This window comes from Strix aluco, chromosome 2 (assembly GCF_031877795.1).
Source record: "Strix aluco isolate bStrAlu1 chromosome 2, bStrAlu1.hap1, whole genome shotgun sequence".
Lineage (NCBI taxonomy): Eukaryota > Metazoa > Chordata > Aves > Strigiformes > Strigidae > Strix > Strix aluco.
Window position 1 is genome coordinate 33,877,658 of NC_133932.1, and position 21,790 is coordinate 33,899,447.

A 21,790-nucleotide genomic window follows, 5' to 3' on the forward strand; every position below is an offset into this window, starting at 1 on the left:
ACTCTCAGGCCTTCCCATTGACTGTCCCCCCCAGCTGCACCCTGTAGCCTGTGGCTCTGAACTTCATCTGAGTGATCTGAGGGTGCACCAGGCCTCTCGTGCCCCAGGACGGTGCTGAGAGTCAGTGCTGCTGCCTGGCTTGGCATCATCTCCAGCAGGTCTGCCAGAAGCAGATGCTGGCAAAAAAAGAGGAGGAGGGGAAAAAAAATAACAAACCAAAAACAAAAGAAGGAAAAAAAAAGAGGCGGGGGGGGGCTGTCCCTCCAGTAGTTGAATAGTCCCTCCGATAGTTGAAGTTGTTTCTCTTGTGCTATGTTGGTCTCCTGGCCAAATCCCACAGTGCTTGCTGGATTCTTATTCAAACCAGTTTCCTCTCCATTCAGCTGGAGCTCCCTTTGGCAGAGGTCTGCAGGAACTGCCTTCCTCTTATTTAAAGTTAGGAGAGAATTTGCAGAAGGAAACAATTCTAAGTGGTTGGATAAGTGGGGAACACTCTTAAAGTCCTCAAAATGTCATACCTTGATTTCGCAAGGTCACGTGCAATCTTCTGTTCTCTGTAAAGCTAAACATGTTATAACATTATTTGCCAGGCTGGGGCCATTACAGTGAAACTGTTCTAGATGTTATTGCAAGCGTCTGACATGAGTGTTGTTCAAGACCTCTTGACTTAGACTCGGCAAACAGGCCATTGAGAAAACACTTTTTCTGGCAAACAGGAAGGCTTGCTGCCATTGAGGTGCATCCTTCTGCCAAGAGACAGCCTGTGCAAAGACATCCGATCTGGCAAGCAAGAAAGCCGAGGCTGAACTCAGATCTGTGTTTCCCGAGTGCTAATGTATCGTGTGACTGAAGTCACTGCTGGCCATCTAGTTGTTACTTGGTTTTTATTCAGGTGGAATCACGATGTGTCTTAACTGTTTGAAGCTTGAAGTTCACCAGGGAAAGCTAGGTAGAGCAACAGATGTTTTTACTGTAATACCATGGCTTGAATAAAGCTCTGTGCAGCTTGGGGAGGGGTGGAACAACTAACCAAAAAACAGAAACCCAATTGCTTTCCATCAGTTTTGTATGTAGTTGAAAATAGATTCTACAGTAGGCTTGGATTCCCCCCTCCACCCCAATATTATTAAGTTTTTGTGTTCAGCTTCATCCTGGTATCCAGCATTTGGTTTCCCATCAGCAGTACACTGCAGTCATACCCTGCCTTGAATTTCTTATTGAAGCACAACAGAAGTTGAAAAATATGAGTTTTCAAAGCAGACTTCCAGCACTGAGGAGTATTTATGGAGGGTTCGTCCAAAGAAGAAAAAATCTCACAGTCAGACTGAGCCACAGTCTTGACAAAATGACAGTGCTGCAGAGCAGTCAGACAATGATCTTTCCCTCACTAATGCACTACTTCTTGACCTGCAATTTTTCCAACTGTCACTGGCGGGGTGATAAATAGCTGACAGAAGGGGAGGGGGAGAAGTTGGCTTTGACCTCTGCCCACTGAACACCTGGAGGTTCCTCCTGCCTGGTGCCACAGGCTCATCACTGGTTCCATGGGCTCGGCGTGCTCCTGGGGCTCAGACCTGGGGAGCTGCCCAACACAAAATGTGCTTTTTGCATGGACACATGGACGCTACGCTGGGGCATGCTTAGGATGCCTGTCAGCCACCTTCCATGCTTTGCTGCAATTTTGTATGTTAAGGCATGACTGTTTGCAAAGAGGATGTGAAATGTGTTTTCTCTGGATGCAGCAGTGATCTAGCAACCGAAGCCCTGGCTCCCAGGTTTCTCCAGGCAACGTTTGGTCCTTTGAACTGTCTCTTCTTGCTTTTTCTCAGGGCCTTGCTGTGACTGTTTTTGTGCAGTTTGGTGCCAGTCAGCTCCACCCCCCTCCACCTCTCTCTTGCAGATTCACAAACCCTCTTAAAACACTAGCTGGCAAAAATTCTCCACTCGTGTGTGTCAAACGTGTGCCTTTGTTTGGGTGATGACAAGTGCCTGTATTTGCTCATGGTGTTTTAGCTGCTTGGTTCTGTAAGCAATGTCGCGATCTCCAAGGATCTGTGGAGAAGAGTGGTGCTTGCGCTTCCCCCTCACCTCCGCTTTAGCCCAACCTGAACTATTTTAGTGCAACCATCGAGAGAAGCAGCAATTGCTCATATGATGTGTCACACCATAAACTTCAGAAAAGTAATTCATTCCAACAGTATAATTCTAGGACTCAGGAACCAAAAATATGGCCTATTACTCATCTTTGTATCTCATACACAGAATAACCTAAACCCTTTATTTATTTACACAGCAAAGGTTTAGCCAAAAGCAAAGTGTTGAATGTCAAGAGCCACTGTTGCTACATAGTCAGAGTAATTACTTGCTTTATCATTTATTTTTTTTATTTCTGTGCCAATATTGGCCAAGAATTTAAGTCAGGAGATAGGCGTGATGCAGAGACAAAGAGCCCCTACTTGAAACTTGGGAGAGCAAAACTGAATAATTGGCACGTCTTGAGTAGGCTATGAAAGCTTGAATGTGTTTATTTTATGGTTATCTAACATCTACATTATTTTCTCTACTGAGTGCTTTTTCCTTCTGCATGAATGCAATTTTCAGATGTGTGCACAGACATCTACAGCATACAGGAGGCTGTGTACATTAAATGTGTTGGGGCACATTCGGTCTTCACTTACCTTGGTCTAACTCTGGATGAACTCAAAATCCGGGATATTTAGCTAAGTCAACCCTGGAGTAATTGAATGCAGAGTTTGATCCCTAGATTTCCTGTGTATGCTTCAAAGTAAATTGTAAATCAGAGGAAAATCCAAGAAACCCAAACAAGCAAAAAAACCCCACAGGAGTGCTGCCTGAGAGTGCTGACACTTTGCACAACCCTTGTAGCATGGGATGCATTTCATTTTGGAAAGCAAAGTGATCCTACAAGAAAGCAAAGGCAAAAAGAACCGCAGTGCAAGGGAAAGGGCAGTGGCTTAGGAGGACAGAGAATAAGTGAAAGCAGTAGTAAGGAAGAAGGCGCAGGAGGAACAGAGGAACAGATGCTAGAAGCTATTATGGAGAACATCCATATCAAAGTTGATAGGCTGCTTGTGTGTTTAGGTCAACTATAATATTTTTTTCTTTAGCTATACAGAGGTTTCTTTAAAGACCCTGACTTTTGAATGGTCCTTGAGATGGGAGGGGAACACCTGTCTGAGATATTTCTGGGGTCCCCTGTGCTGCAGCACGGACTTAGGAGAGGATGCAAAGTCCCACGCACATCTGTCCCAGGAGCAAGTAATATCACCCTGAAGCTAGTTTCCTGCCTGGTGTGGGAGATGCAAGTCTGCCATAGCTTTACCTGGTGTTTTACTCTTCTCTTTCCCCTATACAAAGCTGTTGCCAAAACAAAACTCTTGTTTCCACCTTTTTTGTCAGCTCTGTCAGGTGTGCTGGTGGATCTCTCGGACCCAATGCAAGGGGCCTTGAAGGGGGAAAGGTAGCTGGGAGTCAGGCGTGGGTCTGAAAGCAGCTTTGCTTGTCTGCTGGGATAGGTAGGGTGACTGACCAAGTATCTGTCAAAATCAATAAGGAAATTTGTCCTTAAGGCACAGAAAGCTAATTGTGACAGTGAAAAAGTCATCAAGTAGTCACATAGTTGGCTCTGCCTCCTGGGTTCAGATGGTTGCCCCTGTCTCTACAGCAGTGCTCAGCCTGGGCAGCAGATGTGCACATGTGTAGTAATGTGCTTTTTTTGCTCAGTGAATGGGGGATGACTTACCGATATGGATAACAGATTTACTGCTCCATACTCTTAATACTCCGTGTTTTGTATCCTGCAGCTGCGGAAAATACCAGCTTTTTTTTCGTGTGTGTGTGTGTGTGTGTTGTGCTGCCAGCAAACAATCTGGCATCTCATGTTTCTGTAACCCATGAATTTGTTTGTCCTCACCAGAATAACTTCTGTGGTTTGCTGTCTGTATAATCCATGCAAGCCTCTGTGTTCTCAGTTCTATCTCATTAGATGGAAGAACGTACTAATTTAAGACTGTTTCCTTGGTGAATCACCTGAGGCTTTCAAAAATGGTGAGGTTAAGCTCTGACTTACCTGTTGTTTTATCTTACAGCTAAATGATCTTTCTTTAATGTGACTAGTCAGGAATGTAGCTTCCAGGCATTTGTGGTCTTGATGCTGCTGTGGGCTTCACCCAGACAGCTGTCTCATGTGTGGTGTTCAGCCTTATCTCTTTATCAAGGGTATTTCATTAGAATGATCCTTTAGCAGCAGAAATGTATCCAGCTAATAATGTTCTCAGTGATACTGACTTCTGGCTCTTAGGACAGACTGTGAAGCCCCAACTCCTGTAGTTTTATTCTTCAATTCCTCTGCTGATAAAATTTGACTTTGATTCAAGGCATTCATGTCAAAGGGTATAGATCTATTTTTGTTGTCATATTTCCAGACCATATTTTTTTGTGGCTTTTGTTCTCTAAAGGAAAACCAAAATGTTCACTAATTTAACCTTTCCTTTGCTTGTAGAAAAAATAAAGGTAAGGCTAGTCAGACTGGGAGCTGTCATGTGCTTGATGTGTGCTTGGCACTTTCTCAAGCTAGGAAGGCAGCCAGATATGTTTTGAATATGTTTGTCTCCCTGTTGCCGAAGCCCACCAGCCTGCACTACTGCAGATTGTTATGATGTAGTTGGCCATAGTTGAAAGTGAGTTTGCTGTGAGTAGTTAGTTCATCGGCCATGAGGAGGGATGTTGTATGAGCTGGAGATGGAGGGAAGCCTCTTGGGCTTGTGCTGTTGTCTGGGTGTTAAGGCTAGGGTAGATAAAAGTCTGACGTTTTCCCCACATTTGTTATTCCTTCTCATTGTAGGAGTAAAAAGTAATGCAGGAGATCCTCCAAGGCCAGATCAAGGCAGACGGCAAAGATGTGGATGCAGCATCTTTGTGTCTCCATCTGGGGGGGCAGATGTGGCATTTTCTGTGCATTTTGTTGGACCTGTACCCATGCAAACAAGACTCTTTCACATCATGTTAAATTCAGTGTCACGCAGCAATACCAAGCACCATGTTTCCCCCCTTCTCATCCTGACAAACAAGCAGCTGTCACGTGGGTAATGATGGGCGAGCTGCGGGGTCCGGGTGCATGTGGTGAAGGACTTCCTTTGTTGCAGAGCTCTGAGGAAATGAGGAGCCCAGGAGGAGGATTTCGTGATGTCTTTTGTTGCTCAGTCTGGCACAAGCTGTTAAATCTTTGTCTGGTGCAGATGACCTGGAAGTCTGCAGCACCCAATCTTAACAAGAAATCTCAATAAATAAATAAGTGGCTATAAATTTGAGGCAGAAAAAGGCAGATACTTTTATTGCGGCTATTTAGTGAATCCATTAAAACAATAAAAGGAACCAGGTTCTTCAGGTGTAGTACAGAGCAATAGCCTAGCGTGTCCCAGTGTTTTGCTCTCATGTGGTGTTCTGCACCAGCAATGAGAGGGAAAGCACTTGGATAAGCGCTAGCACGTGCTGTGTCATAGATTGTGGTACAGAGTCTCCTTAGTTTTATCATGTACTTTCATGATGGGCTTCAGTTGACTTGACAGCTATGAGCAGGTTTGCCACTGAGAACTTGCATTAAAAAAAAAGGTTTTGCCTTCTTGGATTTTGCAGAGTTGCTCAGTTCTAGAAGTCACAAGGGGATCATCTTTCATGTACATTTTAAAGGAGGAAAAAGAAATGTGCCAAGAGAGTGGTACCAAAATTATTTTGGTTTTTATAGTATGTTTTTATTCTGTTTAATCGTGCAAAACTAACATTTGGCTGTAGTTTAAGAAACTTGTCATGGAAGCATATCATCTCAAGTTGTATATCCAAAGGTAGGAAAAGCCAAAAGTTACACTTAACTTGTAAACACTAGCCTGAAGACTTTCTGGGCAAATAGATAAAATGAATGCCCAGCATTAAGTATTGTTAATGAGATTGTCTTCTCTCCTTTGTTACCTATTTCCTTGCAATAAGTTTTGTCTGTCATTTTACAAGGCAATAAAGAAAGAAATTGTCAGTCAGGTTAGAAAAACAGCTATTTCTCTGAACTGGGCAGTTGTGCCTGAAACCATGGTGTATCAACTGAGACTTGACATCCTTTTGATTATTTTTTTTTTCAGATTGTTTATACAAGGTTAAAGCAATAAATCATTGGTGTGACTGCTAACAACCCTCTTTTTTCTGTTTTTTCATTAGGTGGCAGTGAAAGTAATTGACAAGAAACGAGCCAAAAAGGACACCTATGTCACCAAGAATCTGCGACGGGAAGGACAGATCCAGCAAATGATCCGCCACCCGAATATTGCTCAGCTGCTGGATATACTGGAAACTGAAAACAGCTACTACCTTGTCATGGAGCTGTGCCCTGGTGGCAATCTGATGCACAAGATCTACGAGAAAAAAAGACTTGAGGAGCATGAAGCACGCAAATATATCCGGCAGCTTATCCTGGCAGTTGAACATCTTCACCGGGCAGGAGTAGTTCACAGGTAATCTTAAAAACCCTCTCTGGTAAAATTTATGTCAGAGCCTCTAACTGGTATTTTGGCCTTTATTTGTATAGTAAGGGAGACTTCCTTAGAAAGACATATTCCTGACAGTTTTTTTATCTAATCTTCATGATATTGTTTAGATGCTTATATTTTAGATATTAGATATTTTAGATATTAGAAAGTATCTGCAGAAAGCACTTAAGTAAGTGTGTAGCTTCAGGTGAGCACGTGGGAGCCATGCTGAATCCATGTCCTTAAAGGCTGCTAAAGTAGAGCAAGTAGCACTGTTTTGCCTCTTTAAAGCTCTGTACCAACATTACCTAATGAATCATTTCACTATTTCTTTGAGGAGGTGGTTGTGTCTGTTGTTTTACTGGTAGAAATACAGCAGTATAGGGAGATGAACTGATTTGCCTAAAGCCTCGCAGTGATGCGGCTGGGACGAAGCCTGAATGGGACCACAGAAGTCCCTCACTTCTGCTTCCCTGCTCTTTCCATTTGTTATGTTGCCTCACAGATCTGAAGACTGTGAAGTACAATGCAGAGTATGCAACTGTTCAGTTCATCTCACAGTGTCTTCTCAGGAGACATCCAAAACTGTTACGTTGCTTGCTTTCTTTAGGACCTTTGTTCAATTGCTGTATAAGAAGGATATGTATCCCCTTTCATGGAGTTAACTATGGAGTTCAAAGTTTACCTGGGCTCCAGGGGAAACAGGACAAGTTCATCAGAGAGAAGTCTTTGGAGGGTTGCTGACTAAGGAGTAGCTACCTCTGCCTGAAGCCCCTGAGCAGCAAGTCATAGAGGCTGGGAGAGTGCAGGTGGAGATATCACGTGTGTTTGCCTGTGCCTGTACCTTTCTCTGCATATGTGCTCTTGGCTGCTACGGAGACAGGATGGTGGTGGGCTGGGTGGACCTTTAGTCTGAGCCAGTATGTCTCCTCTTTTGTTCTTAGGTGTATTTATAGTGTATTGTCTAAGAAGGAGGCTCCACTTTCTAAATTTGGGCCAACTGGTGTTAAGTCTGGACTCCCACGTACTCCCCATATGATGCTGAGCAAGTTAGGTAGGCCGCATCCTCTTAGGTTATGTAGGCACATCGTAGGAGCTACACACCTGAATACTTTTGAGGATCTGGGTATAATTTCCTTGGCTGCACTGACTGTAGAAGATGGAGAGCTGTTGTACACACCCGTACGCAGGGCTGCTGTGCAGGCAGCTGGCAAACTGCCTGAAGACAGCCCACAGCCATCTCCTCCAGCTGTGCCCAGCTGTGTGCTGAGCTGCCTACCACTGCGCAGCACTGTTGGGTGCATCTGGCTTTCTGGAATGCTGTGTGCTCTGAAAACTGCTTTTTTTTGTCTTGAATCTCTCTGCATGTTCTCCGTGATTCATTAGGGGTAGGTGCTATGTGCACATGCAAACTCAGGTTTTAAGGTATTAAGATCTTATCTGGAGTTAAATTTCTGGTACCACTGTAATATAAATATTTGAGCAGCCACCAGGTCTATTTTGCAGGTTCTCTATCAACAGCTAAACTGCTGACTTCTTTAAATGATTAACCCCAAAGTTTGGGGCATGGAAAAGGAAGAAGTCTACTTACTGTTTTAAAGGATCTATTGATATCCAGTACATACAGAAAGAGAGAGGAAGGAAAAAGTTCAAAGTTTCTGAGATTGGCAGAGGAAAACCCGACAGGAACAAGATGACCACATTTAGTGTTTAACAGCAGTATTGAGTTCAGCCGAAGTTCCTCTCTCTGAAAAAGTTACCCTCTGCATAGTGGCTGAAGCACTTATTGAGGGGTTGGTAGGTTTGGCTTTGATTCCCTTCTTTTTCAGGGAGGATTCAAACCCACATTTTGTTCAAAAGTAGTTTGTTCACTAGGTACAATCTGCAATCAGCAGGGTACTGTGGTGGGATGAAGTCAAGGCTTTGGGGTCCAGAGAGACTGTGAACCCAAGGAGCCTGAGCTCCCATACAGATGCTGCATGCTCACAGCAGTTTTGGCCTTCACCCCTTCTTTCCCTCTGCTGTCTCTGTGTCACAGACTGAAGTGTGAGGGGCCTTTGTGAGCAGAGGGAGGAAGCAGCCCTGGAAATACTGACATGCTCTACTGCATCTGGCAGCTGAACTCTGTCTGTCTAGCCCCGTAGCATTGGATTAATCCTTACCCCAAAGGCAGCATACTCCATCCACTCTACTTCTCAAATCACGATGCGGCACAGAGCTTGTTCTTGGGAGTCTTCTGTCTGGGTAATGAGCAGGTCCAATTCTGCTTAAACTGATAAAATTTGACACAGTCACAGGCAGTATATCTGCCAAGTATTTTCTCTAGCTTAACCATTCAATGTCTTGACTTATTTTGCAAGTACGTAGAGCAGTGTAGAGATGCAAGAAAAACACTGGTGGCATGATCCAGATTTATTCTCCTGGCTCTCTGCGAGCAAGAGAGGGAGAAAGAATAATAGTTACCCCAGGAGTTGTCCTTCAGTGTCTCGGGCTTTTGACTGTGGCAATTCTAAAAACAAGCTACTCAACTGGCAACTGAAGAGGGGGAAAAAATAGTGCAGAAGTCTGATTCATTCTCACCCCAGATGAAATGGCAATGTTCTGTTGTTGTTATTGTTGTTATTTTTAAAGCAGGTAAAAATAACAAGCACTTTCATCTATGTGGTGATCTGTGGGTGTTCGCATTCGCTGCGTGTGAAACAAAACACAGCATCCTAGGCCAGAAAGCGGTCTACTGTTCATCTCTCTGCAAATGCTTTCATTGTTCACACTGAATGGGGCAGGACATTGAAAAGTGTTCGCTGACTGTTTTATTACAAAAAATCATTGGGTTTGCCTGCATCATTCAGGGAATAATATAGATTACTTAGCCTGCTCTGTAACTCAGGATGAAAAAAAGTCAGATAAGTTGCATGAAATTTGGCTACATTATTGAATGAATATTACTTGGTAAGCTTTACAACTTACAATCAAGACTTGGAATGGCAGAAAAGCACTCGGATCTTTGGACAAGAGCTGGAACCCAGAACTCAATGGAAATGCTTCTGTTAAGAATCACTGATGTGCAAACAGCCTAAAATTAAAAAACTTAAAGAAACTTAATTTTATTTAGAGGGGTTCAAAACCACAAAACTTATGTTTGACTGTATAAACACATTTTAAATTATAAATATTTCATCTCCTATGATGGATGAAGACTGCAAGATTGTGAGTGCAGGAGCTACATCTTCGGTGAGGGGTGTCTAGTTTTCAGGACTCCTTGGCCACTCACTGAAAAAACAAATGCCGCTATTCTATATATAATTGCATGTAATCATTTCTGTTTCATTCCTTCTATCAGAAGAGCTGGTTGGTTGCTAAAAATATACTTGCAACGAGCTCAGCTGTGAATCAGGTAGGAATATTTATCTTTTCCTCTGACAGAGGAAAACAAACCCAAATGGCAGTATCTGGTGAAGCTTTCTCTTTTCAGAGGGTGTTTACATAGACCTTCATGCTGTCAAAAAGCAGGATGAACAATAAGCCCCTTGCGAGTGTAAGGACAACAGAGAAAATGAAGTGAAAGCCTTGGTGCTTGCCACTGCATCCCACAGGAAATTCTCAACAACCCTTTTAAAGTAATTTTAACAAAATTCAATCCCATTCAGTGCAATTACTGTCAGGATGTCAAAGAAAAGAATTTAATAATATATTGGTAGCAAGATAGCTTTCTGTATTCCCCCTTTTTCTGTCTTCATGGCAGCATATTCATACCTTCCACTGCCATTTTGTAATTAAAAGTGGATCAGGAGTTTGAAAGACACCAAAAACCCCGAGGTTTTGAGTGGAGTTTATATCTTTTTCCATGATCTCTTTCCCTAGCAGAGTAAGGTGGCGCCATATGATCCAGTTGCTCGGGGTGCTACAGGATTCCTGCCTTGGTACCCGCTACTTTGACACGTTGGCTTTGATAACTTCCATCCTATTAATTTTAAGTGCCAGTAGGCTGGCTGCTGATGCAATATTTATGACAGATCCTGCACTACAGAACAAAGTCTCCTTTTGAAGTGCAAAGCTGGTTTGTCTTTCTATTTTATGTCAGATTTCAAGATTACCTTTGGGCATTCTCTTGGAGTACTCTGCTGTAAACAAACTAAACATTGTTTTAGTGAAGACAATAGACTGGATTCCTTTTTTACAGAGACAACCACATTGAATTCAGTGACGTTGTGTCTGATAGAAGAATCAGGCTCAATAAATAATAGTTTGATAACAAAGCCTTTGAAATGTATATTGTTGTATGATGATCTCTGCAACCTTTCCAACCCACCTCTGGCTTTTGCATGAGGCTAGAAAGTGGGCTTGCGGGTGGTAGTTAAGGAGTGATTTTTTTTTGTGATTCTGTTCTGATTAAATATAAGATGCAGGAGACAGCAGCCAACAACTGCTGCTTTGCAGCTGCTTGCTGGTAAAACCTTCCTTCTCATCCCTCCTCCCCCAGACAAGAAATAAAGCGTGAAATGCAAAAACTTAAATTTTTCTGTTTGATGCTTGCAATGGCACTGAATAAGCTTCTTTCAAAAGCATGCTGAGCTGACAGCTGAAGCCTGGCGTAGCTCGCTCAGTGGAGCAGCTTGTGTTGCTCGGTGGAGGCACTGACTGGAGTTGGGGTTTCCCAAGTGGTCTGTGAAGCCCTAAGCAAAGCCAGAGACAAATCAGCCCCATCAGTAGCAGAACAAAATCCCAAACAAACCATCCCATGAAGAAGGCGTATTTTCAGATACAGGGAACGCTGACTGTATGCTGCTAGCTTCACAAGCTGACAAGGCATAAATATATGCTGATTCTCCACATTGTGGTAATGCAGCTTGATCTTTCTTGAGTGTCTTCATTATTCATAGATTTGACTAACTTGTACCATAGTTAGACACTCTCAGCATCATGGAACTAACCCCTCAGGAAAAGGTAGGATTTGTTGTTCCTTTAGTATTTAATCACTGAGAGTGTTTTGAAGTTTTTCAGCAATGAATGCTGAAACTTTGCTTAAGGGGAAGAAACAAAATAATCCTTTAGTCCTACTTTTTGAGGAGCTCTGACAGTAAGGAACAAGATCAGATTTACTTCAAGAAGCGAAACTGAAGGTCTCCAGCAACTGCGTTTCTTCTCCCCACCTCAACCTCATGCAGCGTGGCACATGCTGCTGGCAATAAGGGAGTGCTTGCCCAGCCCTTCCAGTCGCAAAGCAGCTGTGTCCCGCTCTCGGAACCCACCAAGAAAGCCATGTGCGAAACTCTGAGGACCTTTGAGTCTACAGGGACCAGCATGTGTACGTGATGTTCAATGTTCTGGGTCTTCCCACTGACTTCAGCAAGGACTTCAGTTGCTCTGTGTGTTGTAGCCAGTAACTCGCATTCTCCCTTGCGGTATGCAGCTATTAAAAACATGCAAAAAACTCCACTGACTAAAGTAAATAAGGTGGTATGCTTTCTTTTATTTGTTAAACCATTTATAATATAGTGCATGAAATTCAGGGTTCCCTAACACTTTTGGGTGCAATGGTGCTCCTTTTCCCATTGCAGTGAATTAATGTAAACATTCAAAAGAAGAAGCAACTCAGATAAGCCTCTCTTTGTAAAAAATAGTTAAAGTTTGAATCAGACAGAGCTGACATAATAAAGCATTTAGAAAGTTTGGGGAAATCCTTCCTGTCTGCAGGATGAGCCTAAGGCAGATATGTAATTGGGTTGTACCACTGCACTTTTTGTCAAAAAGAAATAGTGGGTAATCTGGTGCATTGTTGAAGTCACCTAAAGTATTCACTGACTAACCCTCCTATCCTGACAGCCACGGATCACACAAGCTCTATTTGCACTTCTGCTGTCCTGGCTGTGGGTACCTACCACCTCTGTGCCCCGCTGCCAGCCTGCTGCAGGGGATGAGCTTGCCCGGGGGTGCTGCCTGGTGCCTGCCCATGGGTCCACATCTGCGTAGCAGCGGTTCTCCAACTGTGGCTTAGTCTGGGGATTTTTGGTATGGTTTCATACAACTTTTGCTTCGCATTTTTAAGGCTGGTTCATGTGGAATCTTCTTGTTAGATTGTATCAAGGAGTAAAAACCTGTTGTCCTAGCTCCTGGTGTCACACCAAAAAAAAGTGCTTTCATATTGATATGGGCTGACAAAAATGTGGTGCATATGGGCTATAAGATCAGTTATCACTTACCAGCAAATTTGCTGAGAATAGGCGTATGGGTAAACATATTTAATTAACCAGGTCTGATTGCACTCTATACTGAGGCTATATCTAAATTTTTTTCCTCTGATAGCTTTAAAATGCCCCATAATATTTACCTTTATTTTTATTTTTTTAACCTTGAATCCTTTTAAATATCTTTTCTTGTGTTTATGTTTAACCTTCCTGTCACTCATTTATTATTCTGATTGCCTGCATGTCTTTTCTCCTCAACTTACAGCTTTCATCTTCCCATTCCCTTTATTTTTAGTCTTACCTCTTCTTAGCTAATGTTTAATATGCTCAGAGCTTCCAAATGGTCTTTCTCCTCGCTTTGAGACGTTGTAGTGAGCATCGCAGTGTATGACCTGAAGCTTCATGTGCTTCTGTTGATTTTAGTTTATTTTTTGTTTTGGGCTTTTTTTTCCTCCTTCCCATACTGTTTTTTTGGCAGTCTCTCCTGTTAAATTCGTGGCCCCGATATCTTTCTAGAGGCTAATTGCACTGTCTGTGAGAAACTCCACCTGCAAGCAGTAAAGATGTGAGCCATGAAGAAATAAGCCCTTTTTTGGCAGTAGAGGGATGCAGAAGTGTGTTGATCTGGATCCATCTGGCAGGGCACGTCCTCCTTGTATCAAGCCTTTTCTCAGTGGCAGCGGTTGCCGTATGAGGGAAGTTCCTTTTGGAGGACACAGAGCAGTGGGTCTGCAACACTGTCATGACACGTGGAGTCTCCCATGGATGAGGAGAGGGATGCTGTGGATGCCAGCTGGGCTCATGGGGTGTATGACCTGGAGCTGATGCTTGACCTCAGAGCGGGAGTGGGTCTGGAGAGTGGGCTCTTTGTAGGCTGGGTCTTGGTCAACACATGGGCAAATGTGGTTACATCTCTGCTGTGGTATTTGAAGTTAGCTGTCACTTTTAACATGGAGGGTTTCCTCAAGTTAACATACTGGGTTACTGCCAGAGGAGGGAACATAATACCCTCCTCCTGTCTCTCAGACTGGTTCTTTATTGACTGAGTTACGTTGCTTCTCCAAGAAGAGGACTGGTGCAGAAGGCAGTCCTCTCCTCAGGAAGTGTTTAAGCTGGACACTCTAGGAAAGTCTGGATATCACCCCTGAATACCTGAAATTTGCAAAATACTCTCCTTCGGTAGATTTATGTAGTAGTATTTCCCCTATTTCTTTTCACATGTGAAGCAAGGAAAATCTGCAATAAATGCTCACTGGGGTGTAGAACCATCTGTTTGGAGAAGATCCTTGTAGTTGTATTGATGGAGTGAGTGGCATCTTACCTGCGAGTAGTCTTCTGCCTCAGGTTTATTTGAAACACAGCATGGGCATAAAATGAAATGGAGAGGAACGTTTTAAAAAAGTCTTGGAGTTGGCCACAGCTATTTTTCTTTCTTTCCTAGATGCTTTCTTGTGGAAGTACTTTGTTCGGTTTGGTTGGTTTACTTGTCTTATTTTATTAAGCCTTATATCTTCATCTGTAATAGAGGCATCCTTCATTACTCCCTTTGCCTTACTAAGGCAAAATACCATGGATGTCACTGACTTCCCATAATTACAGCTGATGACTATTATCCAGAGTTTTCTGAAGCGTGCTGGGAGAAGCATCACTGCCTGTCTGAGTTATTGATATCCTGGCATGCTGATTGTTAGAAATATTTTATGTCTGGATGGGGGAAGAATTCTTGTGATAAAGACACAGCCAGCTGCTAGAAGTCATGGGCAAGTTGTATAGCAACCTAAATGATTTTTGCATATTATACTTAATGCTTAGTCTGCACGTTTTGGGGTGGTTTGGGAGGGGGTGGTGATCTCTGGAATATTTTTCTTAGGTAGAACATGGCTTAGGAAAGCTCAACCATGTAAAGGCACATGTAAAGTGAACAATGAAAAGCGAACATGTGAAGTGAACAATGCGCTGATGTACGTATCAGAAGAAGGGTCAGTTGACTTGTAGGAGGAGACCATTTTCATTTTATTCTCTCTTCTGAAACTGGTCCAGGCCCTGATCTGTGCAGTGGCTTTATGGGGTTGGGCAGGATGGCATGGTGGAGAGAGCACTAACGTGGCATTCAGAAAACCTATGTGGCTTCTTCTCTTGGCTTTGTTACTGGCCTTCCGGACGGCATTGGGCAAGTCATTTCAATCCCTCAGCCTCAGCTTTAACCTCTAGCTGAACACCTCTATAAGGAGTTTGGATGCTTCATCCCCAAGGAAGGTTGATTCTGGTCTCCCTTGTAGACAGTAGCAGAGGACAGATGTTTGACTCCTCAAATCTCTGCAGAAGAAGATTTATTCTTCAGCTGTGGCCAGTGAAGAGCCTTTGGTTGTGAAGAGTAATGAGAAAGTGACCTCCAATTCCAAAACCATATATTTGAAATGTTTCCAGTGTATAAGATTTCTACAAACTTCTAAGTATGTGAGAAATTTGAAGAACCTGATTAATTACAGGATATACTGACAAGTGTTTATAAAGTCATTTTGTGCCTGAAGAATAGGTGTGAAACTGGGTGTGAAAGCACTGGTAATTTTGGAGAGGAGACAATGCATGGAGCTTTCTGCTTTGAATGTGGAAGTGTGTGTGTTGCTTTCATTATATGCTTTATTATATATGAATCTTGTAAATACACTGATGGAAGTGATGGGAAGCTGCTTCATTATTTTGGAGGCTCACTCAAAATATTTTATTTCTTTCAGAGACTTGAAGATAGAAAATCTGTTGCTAGATGAAGACAACAATATCAAGCTTATTGGTATGAAACCAGTTTGGCAATTCCAGTAATTAAAATTGGTAGTTTTATAAAGAGAGTTTTTGAGACTTCATAATCCTTCATGTGACAACTGCTAATGTTGCTGCAGAGAGGAGCTGAGAGAGTATAGATAGCAATCAAGCTGTTCCTGACAGCATCTTGTGAAAAAAATGTTCCAAATAATTCAGCTTTAACTGGGTATGGGAATAATCCTACATCTTTTAACCAACAGCTTCCATATTCAAATCGGGAACTTTGTAAAGAATTAAAGAATTGACACCACAGAAGTAATTTATTTTATTATCTTGATAATTTCATATTTACTAAGGGTTCAATTCTGCCCCCATATGCATATGCTTCCACTGAAGTCAGTGGGAGTTGCACACATTTTTAGCAGCTGGCAAAATTTGGTCCTATATTTATATTCGTTAAATTTGCTTCCAGCACCCAATACAAGATTGGTTTAGAGGGCTGTTAAAAAATAAAAAAGATCAATGATAGAGTCTTGATTGTATTCAGGTATCAGTTGTATGCAGCGCTCAATTCATTCAAGTTGTGCAGACATTTTAGATAAATCATTGGTGGGTATAGTGTCTCACTGCCTTTGCCTAACTACCATTAATGTTAATGTGGGCATTGAAAAGAAAATATTCCCTTCATAAAATAAACCCCAAACATCTGTTTATATTTATCTCCCTGCCTACACTTTTGCCAACAGCAGTGTCTGTGGTTGCAGACTTAAACTCGACTGACTTTCTTTCTTTGAAAGGTTTCATGATGTGAAAAGTGATGAAAAACACTTAACATTCAGGTCAAATGGACTCTCACTGTAACATATAAAGCACATGCATTTCCAAACAAACAAGAGGAGAATGGTCAATGAAATCTGAAATATTCTGAATTTACTTAGGGAATTCAGTCTTTGGGAATATTACCCCAACTTTAAGTCATTACTCTGTAGCAAATCAATTGACTCTGGGAAAATAACAGCAAAAGAGAACTCTGCATTACCTCAGCTACGGGTCAAGAGGATACTGATATGTTACCATGAATCATTCATCAGTAATGATGGATACCACCCATTATCTTGATTTAGCAGATAAGTGAGACCAGATGGTTTGCAACAGCGCTATATGAACATCTGATAGATTTAAAGAATTTCTATAACTTTCCTGTTATTGGGTGTTTGATTACAAAACAGTATGTGAACTTGACATCCAAACCCAGACCTAATCAGATGACATGTGTACAATTAAAACTCACGTGCCAAAAAATGACTTCAGAACTGTTCCTGCAGTTTCATTTGCTTCAGTTGCATAGAAAGGTCTCCTCGCAGTGGGTGGTGTGGGAAGAATAGAGAAAAGAGACAGTTTGATCTTCCGTAGCCTTGCTAGCATTGAAATAAATTGTTCTCAGGTCCGCAGCCTGATGTTTTAAGCAAAGCAGATTGTACACAGTATGTATTTTAAAACAAAGCAATTAAATCCCACCATCCAACTGGGTATGTTATGGAAAAATAAAGGTTGCTTTATTAGTAATAATTTTGCTGTAAGTAAAAACAGATTTAATACCACAGTCAGCTCATGCCATATCTTTCTAGCGGTGCTGTTGATCTCTGGTTGCTCACCGTGAAGAAGCAGTGCCTCTGTTCTTCATGTTCTGTCTGCTGCACTTGCAGGGAAGGCTGGAGCAGGGGCTGCAGAAACCAGCATCAGGTCCCTGGGCAACCTCTCCTCACCAACACCTCTTTTCCAGGTGGTAGCAGAAGTAGTGCTTGAGCTGCAGCACAGCTTTCCATTGCCGCCAGGGTTTCCCAGGACAAGGAGAATTTTCCAGCACCCATCTGTGGCTGGTGGAACAGACCAGATAATTTATAGACCAGATAATTTACTCCTCTTCCTCTTCCCTGCCTATTCCCTCACTCAGCTCATTCAGTGCTTAGTACAATATTTTATGTAGTCTATCTTTCTAGAAATGTGATGGATCAGTTGTGTCATCACATAGTCCTGCCCAGGAAGGTTCTTCAGGAGTGAAGAACATGTTTTGAGGAATTATATGCTGCTTTTCATTGTTGGGAGAAGAGACTTTAAGCTACAAAACCAGCTCACATTAACTGCTTTGGGGTGAGAGCTTGGTCTCTGTGTCATGTACAGCAGCAAACACACTAGTACCTAATAAAAATGTTGCTCTTGTAATACCTGTGAAATGAAGAAAATCCATCATAAAGGAAAAATAAAAGGTGAAATGAAGATTAAAAATGTACCAGGAAGTGACACGGAAAGTCCTTGCTTGTACGTGCATGTCAGTGAAAACTGAATCCATTGAGTCCCTTTCTTCACCCAGCTGCTTAATGGCACCTTGCTTTTGTTACTCTTTTTAGCTGTGTGACAAGTTGATTTATAATATGTTCTTAGATAGTAGTATTAGTAAAAATTCCCTTTGCTGTGTTAAGTGGACTTAGCTGTCTGAAAGTCTCAAATCTAAGAACATCAGGATCGGAAACACTGGAAATAATTCACTTCTCTTCATCTACCAGTACATGGTGGTAGTCGTCTGATAAAGATGCTGTGAAAAGCCACTCACAGGCCATGTGAAGTCCTTGGCGTTCTGCTATGGCACCAGAAGGACCCTGCCCATATGCCGCTCTGCTGAGCTCTGTGGAATTCTGCTGGTCAAACTTGTCCACGTGCTTGGTGCTAAGGCTTCTGCTGTTTCATAACTCTTTCCCTATTCCAACTGTCACAGCTTCAGAGATAGCCATATATCCATAAACTTAATGTTGATTTCCTGGAGGCGTTAAAGAGTAGTACTGTAATGCGATACTTCGATAGTACGAACAGTGGGGGTGGTGGAGTTTCCATGTCATAATATTTACTTTGGAAAACCAAGTGTGGCCTTTGATCTGAATTCTGTAATTAGCTCGGCTTATTGAAAGGAAGCCCAAGACTGAGGCAGGAATGGCAGTGAAATTATCAATGCTGGTGGTAATACTGTTCTTATCAAGATCAGCAGTGCATCCTTAATAAAAATCACACTGTGATCACGATGTGCTGCCACAGTGTTAATAACAATATTCCCATTTCTTTTGCGATAAAATCCCTGTCCCCGGTATGCATGTGTTTGCATGCTTTCTGCATTTCAACAGGCATTAGAAAAAAAGAGCATACCAGCCTAGATTAAAGGAATGAGCTGAAAAAAGTGAATAACATGTTTATAGTTTAAGCAAATAAGATAATGAAAGCCTCCACTAGAGAATACCTCCATTGATAATAATAAAGGGATGCTGATTTACACCATCTCAGAATATAGCCCTTATATACTTTGATTGTAAAACATTATATAACAGTCAAGTAGTTTTGAGGTGGTATGACACAGTAAAGACAATGAATAATACTCTGTGGAGATACTACTAGGAGTTTTAAAAAGTATTTTACAGTTGACATAACTCATCTCGGGCCATAGCTAATAAATACATTAATTAAGTAATGGATCCTTGGAAGTATTTGGATAAACCCTGGGGATAATACATATCTAGCAGAGATGATTAAGCAGTGTCCAGAGTTAATTTTTTTCCATCAGAAGCAAGGAAATTGTCTTGATCCTCTCCTCAGTTTTGACAGTGTTCTCCAGCAAAACCCCTTTCAGCCTCTTTAGATGTTAAATATGGTGATTCTTGTCTTTCTTGTGCTTGTCTCACTCTCAGAGATGCAGCCAGTCAAGCGGAAAGCACTGTGCAGTCATTTGGGCACTCTGGCTCACACAGTCATCTTTATAATTGCATTTTTTTGTAACCATTATTATTTTTCACCTGGTTTTGTAAGAGAACAAGGCTTATGTGACCGCCCTATCAGGGCACTTCTAATACCTTGCAGAACTCCTGTCTGATTTCAGCCAAATTTAACGTGGGGTAGAAGCTAATGGACAGGCCATTACTTCAAGTCTTACACAAATAAATAGGCAGACAAGGGAGAGAGACCCAAATTAATGACTCTGTGGAGAGAGGGTATTGCATGGGGTCAAGAGTTGCCTGCTACATTCAGCCTGCAAGATGTGATGCTTTTAGCCCAACCAGGCAGGTGGGTAGCACACCAGAAAGCTGCTGTTCTACAAGACACATGGATGCAAGACACAAGCCTATAGGAAGGGGATTCAGCGGTCTGCTTCTCCTGCCTGCCTCGTTTATGTCTAAGACAGTTGTCATTTCAAACACACATGCATTCTGGGAATTTTTAAGAAGACTGGATCAAAAAAAGAAAGGAACAAAACAGATGTCAGTGTTCTTAATAGCAGTATTTTTGTTGTTGCAGCTGTCATCAGTAAAAAGTTATTAATAATTGCAAACATCTTTGATTGTGACCTCTCTAGATCTTCTGCTGCTTGATATGTTGCCCTGCAGCAAAGGCCGTTCTCCCAGCCTGTCAGCTTTGCCCATGTCATCTTCCTCCTTGCAAGCTCATCTTACTTCTTCCCTTGATCACATCAAGTTGTTTGACTTCACTTTCAAGACCATCTGCAACCCCTCCTTACCTTCCCATGTTGTCTTTCAGGCTGTGGCTTCGTAATTGCTTTCTTTCATGCCAAGCATGGGCTACGACTAGACAGGGTGGGCTTGCCTGTTGCCCCCAGCTGCTTTTGCCGCTGGTGCAACTCTGCCTTTGTTTCCTTGCTTAGCGGCTTAATTGTTAAGACCCTTTCTTAAACCTAGCTCAGCCTGCAGCCATACCAGCACTGGAGCAGACGAGGGAGACTGTGGGAACACCCTTCTTGGCGCCAGCCTGGGCTTGGGTTGGCTGAGAGCACTTGGGAAACTGCAGCCTCCTTCGGTGTGGAGAGGCTGCCTCTTGTCTCCGATCAGCTCATGGTGCCAGCCTTTGCCAGTCCCTTGTTATTATTGCCAGCAGAAGAGCATCAGATACACCCAGGGGCTAGAAATACAATAATTCAAGGCAGAAGTTGGGGAGGGAGGAGCCAAATCAACACATACCCCTTCTTGCTCCAAGATCTCCCTGTGTTATTTCCGAGCTGAAATGCTGACTCTGCAGCTCTGTGCGTTCATGCATCGCCACAGTAGTCCCAGAAAGCAACCCCCACTCTGCCTTACATTTGATGGCTCATTTACACGATTTAGAGGAAAATGTTGAAGAAGTCCCACTTAAACTTGGCCTTACATAACATACTGCAGCAGTATGGAATCCACAACAGCCTGAGGTGGTTTTCTGCCCCGTGCACATCACGTAGTGCCTGGGTCAAGCTCAACTCCGGTTGTTGCCGTACAGTTCCCAGTGAAATGTAGTTGCTTTGTGTATGAAATTGATGATTGTGCATGTTCTAAGACTTTTTTATTGTTTGTGGAAATCTCTGGTTATTTAGTACCTCAGAGAAACAAATTATATAAAATTTTTGCATGTGGATGATTTTTTTTCTTAGGCAGTTCATTGCTCTGCTTTTGGAAAAAAATGTGCTTTTTTTCCCTTGTGTTCTAGCGTGGTTTTACTGTATCTGTCTCTTTCATAACTCTGTCTCTGTGCCTTTCACAGACTTTGGATTGAGCAACTGTGCAGGCATCTTGGGTTATTCTGATCCATTCAGCACCCAGTGTGGGAGCCCAGCATATGCAGCCCCTGAACTTCTGGCAAGGAAAAAATACGGGCCCAAAATAGACGTTTGGTCCATGTGAGTTACTTCTCTAGTTTATAATTGTTATTACTGTCATCGTTACCCATTGCTCAAATGAGAAACATTTTTCGTGTATTTGGCTACTCTGAGCAAGCAAATCTGTTTAATTAGTATGAGTCTGTGAGCTATGTTGCGCAGATATCTTGTTTTGAAATAGATCTTTATGTACCTGCATATAGATTGCTAGAACATACAGCATGGAGAGATTGCAGTAAAGCACAACTGTTGATCAGTGATGTTCAGACATAGTAGAAGACATGGCTGTGGCACAAGAGGACCAACAGCTTTTTTAGGTTTTCCCAAAGGATCCTCAGGCATTCACATGAGCTCCATGCACTATCCACAGTCAAGTCTGACAAGAAATGTGAAATCGAGTCAGGTCATCATTTTGAAAGCACAGTCGTTAAAGGGAAAATAAAAATGGCCAGAAAACTTGTGAGCCTTTGTGAGCTTACTAGTGTTCAGGCAAAAGAACAGACAGAAGTCCCAAGTGCCAGAGGTAGATTAAGCCAGAAAGATGTTTTGCAGTCAATGAATTTATCTGCAGTACTGTTCTAGACTGTGCAGCTTCCGCTACCCTCCTGTTGGCCATGGGCATGGTGTCAATT

General features: G+C 42.4%; 1 protein-coding gene across 3 annotated transcripts in view; it reads left to right on the forward strand.

The window, feature by feature from the left end:
• The window catches only part of HUNK (hormonally up-regulated Neu-associated kinase), a 64,429-nt gene that overhangs the window by 14,143 nt on the left and 28,496 nt on the right, over positions 1-21,790 (forward strand). For all 3 annotated transcript variants that reach the window (XM_074814214.1, XM_074814211.1, XM_074814212.1), the window contains exons 2-4: positions 6,226-6,518; positions 15,454-15,509; positions 21,044-21,179. In XM_074814214.1, coding sequence (XP_074670315.1) covers positions 6,313-6,518; positions 15,454-15,509; positions 21,044-21,179 — 398 coding nt within the window. In that variant the 5' untranslated portion in view covers positions 6,226-6,312. The remainder of the gene's footprint in view (positions 1-6,225; positions 6,519-15,453; positions 15,510-21,043; positions 21,180-21,790) is intronic.